We start from the raw sequence: 8,613 nt of genomic DNA, 5'->3' as shown, positions 1-8,613 counted from the left end.
GGATGTGGGCATTAAACTTACTTGTAATATTCAAGCTAATCGTATTGATTTTTTTCAAGGACGGATTTGACAGGTTAATACATTTTGATAAAAGACTCAATCTGAATTTATGACCCAATACTCACGCTGGGCACATTAATTTTTACAGTCCGTAAATGCCAAATTGGTTCGTAACACAATTTAAAAACATTCCCTCTCAACAAGGTATTGTTTGAATTTTGTCGTTTCAGTAAACATTTTCAGTTCCCTTTTACAGTATTTTTCTAGGTTATATTTAGAGAGGATAACGCACGATCCTAAACTCCTAACATAATGGATGTTTCTGGTAATAAATATGGCGGTTACTATGGCTCCAAAAAAAACTCATTTCATCGTAGAAAAATTTAATTAAATTAAACCACGAATAACCGAGAGAGAGAGAGTCTTCTTGGCCGATGAGTAGGGATGTCTACCGATACAAATTTAATGACGTGGCATAAGTGATACTTGTATCTTATATTTATTCCTTAATAAACATATTATTTTTATCTAATGATGAATAAAGTCGAACACGTTACATTGTGTTACCTATATGAGTAATGATTTTTGACTTGACTTTGACTAATCGAAGTCGTCAATCAATCAATTAAATTAATTAAAATTAGATGATATCTTAGAACCAGCAACGCACTCGCGAGCCCTCTGGTATTGAGTGTCCATGGGCACCGATATCGTTTAACATCAGGTGAGCCTCCTGCCCGTTTTCCCCCTGTTCTATGAAAAAAAGGAAAGGTCAAAAAATCTGGTGTCTTAACCATCGGTTACTGGCGATGATTTTTTTCCTTGTAACTTTTTACATAGAATTTATTTATGAACCTACAAATTTAACTGACTGATAAAAATGTATCCTAATGCCTATGTGTCATAATAATAATTTACTTATAGATGCTGGTGCAAATTAAAATATGTATGTAGGACAAACAATTAGATAGAGACATAGTATAACTATTATACTATGTCTCTATCTATATGCATTCTTTGTCATCACAGACAGACCTTGATAACAGTTGTCATACGAAATATTATTTTTCATTTAATCTATCTGTTATCATTTTTCAGAAATGATTTACACTTTACTGATTAATACGGGAACTTCCCAAATATAGATACGTCAAAATAGTATAACCACAGCGTTGATTTCCTAATATAATCTTTGGTAGAAACCATGATATGAATGATAGAAATTACAGACTAGAAAGTAGTAAGACATAAATGCCATGAAATCCCGTATGTCAATGTCAATGTACATATGTAAATTGTAAATACAACTTAAAAGTTGTAGTTAATTAGTATCAAATATTTTTATTTACTCTGCAAACGGAAGCAATAATTAAATTGTACGTCCATATCTCTACATTTACATTTTGCAAAATATACAAAATAACAGGATGAGTATGAGGCCAGATGATCACCGGAGAAAGTGGGACAAAGATGAATTTGAAAAAATCGCTGCCGAAAGATTACAAGCAGAATTAGAGGAAGAAGAGCAGTCAAAGAAAAAAGGTATAATCCAAAATATATTTTGTTAACCTCTTGTCTTCAACAACCGAAAAACCCACCACGCGAATACCCTAGATCTGTGATATTAACCCTACAGACGCAGATAATTCGCTCTAAGTTTGCTATAAGTCAGTAGAGTATTTTAAACATCTCCTGAGTTCCATAAAATACATAATATTAACCATGACACTAGTCTTGTTATTCATAATTCTACTTATTAGGTATCTATCAGTATCAATTATATTAAAAAATAATATATATATATTTTTCAATTCCAGCACCACCTGTTAAGAGAGAACTTTTGAAGCAACGGGAGTACAAAGTAGATTTAGATTCTAAACTAGGAAAAAGTGTAGTAATTACTAAAAATACACCAACTGCACAATCTGGTGGTTATTACTGTAATGTCTGTGATTGTGTTGTTAAGGACTCAATCAACTTTCTTGATCACATCAATGGCAAGAAACATCAAAGAAATCTTGGAATGTCAATGAAGATTGAACGGAGCTCACTAGATCAGGTTATTAATAATTGTTTATTTAATGATAAAACTTGAATTATAAACCAAATTCTATCACTATTGTGAGGTATTTGATAAACAAATGGTTGATGTATCGCTAAAGGTATAAATCAACTGGCATGACATTAACAGACAAAAGTATCCAGTGATATTTGTTACACTCACAGTAGTTCTTGGGCACAAATGTTTGCTATTGCTTGTTCGTCTCATAAGTCTAGTTTTTACCTTAAATAAATCCCATGTTCCAGTCTCTAAAGGGTTAAAACATAAAATTCCATTTTGTTGGTATATCTGGAAGTATAGTAGAGGCAAATGTAGAGACAAAGACACATACATGTGTATAGTTTATATTAATTTATTATTGATAAAATTTGCACAAATAATTATTCACAGCACATATAATTTTTTTTTAATGTTAGTTTGTTTCAGTTTATTGTTTTGTGCTAGTGTATGATGTATTCTATTTTCATTACTTCTTCAATATCTATAATATCCTTTCCATCACCAAATAAACAATATCTCTTAGTCTTTGTCACAACACCTAACACATACGAGTTGTAGGAATCACACCTTGCTTTCTATCTTCTTCCTTCTCATTTCCCTAATCTTGATATGTGATGTATATGACGGAATAACTGTTTCAATTATTTCACTGTCGGGCAAATCGTTAGCAGTGATAAGTTGCATGTCAATATTAACATATGTATCCCGCTACATTTGTTTTGCTTAAAAATGCTGTTGTCAAGAAAAACACTTTTTGAACGAATTCATTGGAGTCTATTGTTCTGATAGTCGAATATTTACGAAACCCATCGTGTAGAAAACAAGCCCATGCTGTAGTAACCATTTCAATGGCATCTAAAAGATTAACGGAAAATAGGCCTACCGGTTTTTTCAATGTTGTTCATAATTTTCTGTACCAAAATCTTCCTATAATGACTTTTAAGGGTTTGAATTATTCCTTGATATATCGGTTGAATGACTGATGTAGTGTTTCGTGCCAAAAAATTCAGTTCTATGTTGGTCAAATTCTCAATTTTAGGGTGAGCTCGGTGATATTGTCAATAAAAAATGATCTTATTTTTGTTATTTCTTGACTGGGTCTGAAAACATCCAGGCCTTTTTGTTTGCTTTGTAATCAACTTGCAATTTCACATTTTTTAAACACCTCCGCTTTTTTTGCCTTGCCTATGACCAATAATTTTCTTTTTTCTCCTGCCATACTTGTTCCACCATCACGGCGAATATATTTTTTGATAATTTTCCACTTTTAATTTCAAGGTATTTTATCACGGTTTTTGTACATCGTAAATATTGTTGAATGAGTAATTTTGATATGAGTTCCGCCTTCTTTAACGGTGAATGTGCGTCCAGCAGCTATACTTGTTCAAGAGTTTACTATACCCTCTTGCTACTCGGAATATAACTTTGAAACTGACCCATAAATTTAACTCCGAAACTGATATCTATAAATCAAAGATAAAGGTCTCCACAGCAGCTGACCCTCTGTGTGAATAAAAACAAAAGATAAGAAATATATTTTTTTTTTTATGTATGTCAAAGAAATAAATCTGTGTCTTTTGCGGCTGACTCCGGTCGCAATATCTAGGGATTACTACGAATTTGTTACAAATGATTCATTAAAAACATTCGCTGCACATCCTTAGTCGTAGACGAGTCGTAGTCTATAGCCACATGAATTGTGTACTAAGGTATGCTTTAATGGTCGCTACAACCAAGGTCGTAATAGATGAAATCCACTGTATTATTATTCTTTGGCAGCACTAGATCATAATAGCAATCCTTAAATACTGATCCTGTGGATGATTTCCGTGTCTGATATGATACTAACGTAACAGTGAGAGTTCATTTAAGCTTACTATCCTTGCCTTGGTCATAAAACTATAAAGATACATTTATTACTTACAGGTAAAATCGCGGTTTGCACTCAATAAGCGTAAATTAGAAGAAAAAAAGAAAGAATATGAACTAGACACTCGGCTAAAAGAAGCAGCTGAGGAGGAAGCCAGGCTGAAAGAGTTAAGGCGGGAACGCCGTCGTGATAAGAAACGCAAGGTACAAGACGATGACGATAATGAAGACGGTCCTGCCCAATCTGAACTTGCACAGATTATGGGATTCTCAGGATTTGGCGCGTCAAAAAAGTAGTTATAGTATTAGATTTATTGTAATAATAAAGGTTTTTATCCACATATCGTGGTTTAATTTTGGCACCTGATTATATATGAATATAGCATGTGACCTCTTAAATAGTCGGTACCTATAAAAGATATACCCCAGTATTCCAGCATTCTAATATTGATTCCAGCATCATCATAGGTGAACGTATTATGTGTAGTTCTATTGCATAAGACATTTCTGTACAAACTACAGAACAAAATATTTATATGAAAATAAGGTAAATTTGTCGATTGACCACGTTACATTAGGCTACTACACACAAGTCGTAAAGAACGATAGTAAAAAGGTTAGGTTAGAGCGAGAAATTTGTACCTTCTTTCGTTCATTTCGCAAACCATGATGTTTTAATTAATTTCTATGGGGTTAAAGAGCATGCGTCTCCACATTACGATATGTTACATTGCAGAGTGATGAAAATATATAGAAAATTACTATGCTACTTAACTCATGATTCGACAAATTTACCGAAATAAATGTTAATATTTGTATGTATAATTTGCACCTGTCATAATAAAGTTTATGATAATTCCACTCCTAGGTTCCAGGTCTATCATGAAGTATATACAGTTAATGTCGTTCATATTTCATCCTGGACTGTGGGTTGGAATATGACACATTAACACATGGACAATGTCAATAATAGTAATTTAGTAAATAAATTGTTAATTTGATAGTAGTGGCTACAATGATTAGCCTAGGTGCTATTGTGCTGAAGCTGTCGTGTGTAACAAAGGTCACACAAACTCTATTTTAATATACATTATGCAGGTTCACAGTATTTAACCCTTCACTGCCCGTATCCGCATTTTAATTAATTATTGATTTTTTGTACCCACCGTTAAGTGGAAGACACAAATACAATAGATTTATTAAGTGCTGTCAAAAAACTTCATATTTTATTGTATATAGGTTTTTCATAATAATTAATAATGCATCAATTGTTTATCGACGAATATTTCTTATCTGTGGGCAAGGCAGTGCGCCCGCCAAGTCGAGCAAAAAAGCGCTGTGGCCGAACTTTCCTTTCCTAGTAGCAGTTCATGCCACTTACGACCCCCTTATAACTTCATTCTGTATAAAGTTAGAAGCCTGAATCACATGGCATTATAAAAACATGCTACAATTAAAATTTATTTAAAGAATTTTTTTTAAATATTGATATGGTCTCTAAGATGTTTTTTGGTTTGTTAACTACATAATAACTTAAGTCATAAGATCCCGTAGGTAAAATAATAAAAAAAACAATAGCGCTACACTTACATACGCTAGGACCCATTGATTATTTTTCTTAATTAAAATTAAAATAATCCAGTGGCGTTACAACCTGTTTAGGCCTAGGCCTCAGATTCCTTTAACTGTTTCATAATCATTTGGCAACTTGGCAGATTTCATGATCAGCCTCCTGTGTCTGACGCTGTCGACGTTTTGTGTCTAAGGCAAGCCGGTTTCCTCACAATGTTTTCCTTCACCGTTCAAGGGAATGTTAAATGCGCACATAGAAAGATAGTCCTTTGGAGCCGGGACTCGAACCTTCGACCTCAGAGATTAGAGTCGCACGCTGAAGCCACTAGGCCAACCAACTTCGTATCACAGAGTTCACACAACTTTATATAGTAGAAGAATTGAGTTGCGAGACTTGGTTTTTATTAAAGTCAGGGTATTATCAATTCAGTAATTGAGTAATTTAAGTAACATAATTTTGAATACGTGTTAATTTAGGGTGACCTGTATAATAACTCATGATCATTAAATTTAAAAAAAACCATGTTGAAAAATCTTAATACTTTGATTCTATTTTGTATATTGGATTCCAATTTAACACTTATGGAACTTACCTCTCATTTTAGACTTAAGGTGAATTTGACTGTGGTAATGTAGGAACTTATACTATAAATATTTTTTAAGTCAAATAGCTTCATAATCAGCCATCTAGTGTGGATCCCAAGCTGGCCAGATTTCGATCCTATGGAGTACTAAAGCAGGCAGTATATCGTTTGAATGAACAGAATTAACTTTTTACATGGAAGACATAATCTTGTCATCACAATGGCTAACTGCAATTACCAACATGATTTCCGCTAGCCACCACGCCTTCCTATAAAACCCAAGTTCAATGCCAAATGGACTTCTATCGTTTAGCCGAAGTGACAACATTCACAATGTTGCATAGAACTGTCATTTTCGGACTCATATTTTGCTTTTCGATGTGTATGGCGTTTCAGGTAGGTTTATATTTTTCTTAATTATCAAACCACCTGCAATAAAAGGTACAGTACACTTATGAAATAATAAAAAAAATGAGTCTCTGAGCTTAGTAAACTTAACTCTACTTCTTAAATGAAGGGCGTTGAGCTGACAAGAATTGGCAATAAACTTGCCACTTGTGGATACGACGTTTCTGTTTCTGGGAATCGAACTTGGACTAGAAGAAAAAAGTAGTTATGATAAATCATACAGGTACTTATTTTTACACGTTTATTGTAAATTAAATATGGTACCTAAATTTTCATGGGTTAATACTGTCAACATAAAGAAAAGGTTTCGAGGATAAGGAATTTATACAATAATTTTATATATGTATTTCTTTTCAGATATCAGGTTATGAATCTTCTAGTAAGTAATAATTTTTATTAGCTATATATAAACTATAGATTCGCTCACTCTAGTGAGCTGTCGTCCCTCTCGCGACGGCCTAATCATGGTGGTCACAAACAAGATTGACTGTTAGTCCGGGCTGAGGTGTGTAGTCCCTTCAGGGCAAACGTGAGATTTTGTTAGACACAATAATTTCGCAACTTAGTTCATCAGTAAAAAAAACCTCGATAAAAAGCTCTTTAAGTTTTCCAAGCAATTTTCAAACAAAACATAACTATTTCCGTAGCTAACAACACTTGCTCCGCGAATTCTGAGTATCTTTGCTAGATGTAATTGGTATTTTATATAATCAGATAAAAAAATATGTTCTATATTTAGATATACATGTATTTGCCCTAGTTTTCATATATATTAAATAATACATCAGTCTTAAAATTCAATATTTTTATTTTATAAAAAATTGTAGGTGATGCTTATGAAGATAAAAATTGGATCAGGCATAGAAGGGAAATAGAAGATTTGAGTGAAGAATTCCCTCCATCTGTTAAAGCACAAGAACCTGGCTTCTGGGAAAGAGTCATGAATGTAGCAATAAGATTATTTAATAGGTTTATTGAATGGTTAAACACATCATAAATGTTTTGATTGTTTATTAATAATAATACTTGATTTATATTTAATTGTATATTTGTGTAAGACGGCCTATTATAATTAAAACAAAAATTTGTTTTAAAAAAAAAAATTACTGGGTTAAAATAATGTATGAAATTGTGTTTATTTCCCACACTGAAGATGATTTATAGATATATTCAAAGGATTATATGCTTTGTGACCAATTATATGTCTTATGTTTGCAAGGTCACTGTCATCACTTGCCTTTAGAAGTACTATATCATCCATCCAATCAGTAGACAAATTTATGTCATTAATCACATCTTTAACCAAACTGTTCCTTTTAAATGCTTTGCTAAAAACGGCTGTATCAATTAAACATTTCTCTATCAAAGCATTAACTTTTTGGTCATCAGGCAATACTCTTCCATCTAAAGCATTTGCCAATGCTTGGTATACTGCTCCAAAATTATATTGCTCTGTGCAAGTTTTTGGAGACCTTTCTTCAAACTCAGCCACCAACCTAAGAGCAGTTGATATGTCTGTTCTTAATTCATCATAACCCTTGTTATCCATTAGAGCCGAAGCCCAACGGCCTAAGGGTGTAGTAGAAGTATTTAACTTCCGCTTCTCCCTCTTTCTCTTGACGTTAGGATTTTGAAAAGCTTTGGATCTGTAATATTCTATAGCTCCAGAAATTTCATCACAACTTTTGCTAAACATAAAACCTTGTATCTTTTCAATGTCATGAGAACCAAATTCTCTAATAGCGCGCAATAAATTAAATTTCTCCTCCTTTGACCATCCTTCAACTGGCGTTGCTGTTGTTTCAGACATTATGTTGTTTTCAAAAACTTGTCGATACGAAATGGGATCCCTTAAATTGTAATTAATATAGATAAAATTCTAATATGGTTATATATTATTTGAATAGTATATTGGACTTAAACAACCTTTATCAGATTTGATTTGACAGAAATAACCTTTATCTAAGGCTAAAACTAGCTATAAATAACTAAACAGTAAAATAATATTTTGATGAATATGGGATTCAGCCTTCGAATTTGTTGTTTTGACATTTGAAATAGTAATTTTCATTTGACAGTGATAGTTATGTTTTGACCATGACATTTATGATACAACGT

The 8,613-nt window shown here is 32.8% G+C and overlaps 2 protein-coding genes across 3 annotated transcripts; one reads left to right on the top strand and one right to left on the bottom strand.

Annotated features, from left to right (window-relative positions):
- Window positions 1-1,292: 1,292 nt before the first annotated feature.
- Window positions 1,293-4,272, top strand: LOC123707387 (zinc finger matrin-type protein 2). The gene is made up of 3 exons (XM_045657398.1): window positions 1,293-1,542; window positions 1,818-2,059; window positions 3,989-4,272. The coding sequence occupies exons 1-3, from the start codon at window positions 1,428-1,430 to the stop codon at window positions 4,226-4,228; spliced, it is 597 nt and encodes a 198-aa protein (XP_045513354.1). The 5' UTR covers window positions 1,293-1,427; the 3' UTR covers window positions 4,229-4,272.
- Window positions 4,273-7,285: 3,013 nt separating this feature from the next.
- LOC123707386 lies at window positions 7,286-8,557 on the bottom strand. Of its 2 annotated transcripts, none has more exons than XM_045657396.1 (2): window positions 8,422-8,557; window positions 7,286-8,345 (listed from the first exon to the last, which is right to left on the bottom strand). In XM_045657396.1, the coding sequence occupies exon 2, from the start codon at window positions 8,303-8,305 to the stop codon at window positions 7,631-7,633; it is 675 nt and encodes a 224-aa protein (XP_045513352.1). In that variant the 5' UTR covers window positions 8,306-8,345; window positions 8,422-8,557; the 3' UTR covers window positions 7,286-7,630. The 2 variants fall into 2 exon arrangements, with proteins under 2 accessions (XP_045513352.1, XP_045513353.1); XM_045657397.1 differs by having other exon boundaries at window positions 8,452-8,557.
- Window positions 8,558-8,613: the final 56 nt, after the last annotated feature.

Source organism: Pieris brassicae, chromosome 3 (genome assembly GCF_905147105.1).
Source record: "Pieris brassicae chromosome 3, ilPieBrab1.1, whole genome shotgun sequence".
Taxonomy (NCBI): Eukaryota; Metazoa; Arthropoda; class Insecta; order Lepidoptera; family Pieridae; genus Pieris; species Pieris brassicae.
This window is presented reverse-complemented; position numbering and strand designations above follow the sequence as displayed.

Excerpts from the sequence above, each read along its gene's own strand:
- LOC123707387 (XM_045657398.1), top strand. The coding sequence starts at position 1,428 with ATGAGTATGAGGCCAGATGATCACCGGAGAAAGTGGGACAAAGATGAA. Across the intron at positions 1,543-1,817 it reads AGAGCAGTCAAAGAAAAAAG|CACCACCTGTTAAGAGAGAA; the intron begins GTATAATCCAAA and ends TTTCAATTCCAG. Across the intron at positions 2,060-3,988 it reads AACGGAGCTCACTAGATCAG|GTAAAATCGCGGTTTGCACT; the intron begins GTTATTAATAAT and ends TATTACTTACAG.
- LOC123707386 (XM_045657396.1), bottom strand. The coding sequence starts at position 8,305 with ATGTCTGAAACAACAGCAACGCCAGTTGAAGGATGGTCAAAGGAGGAG.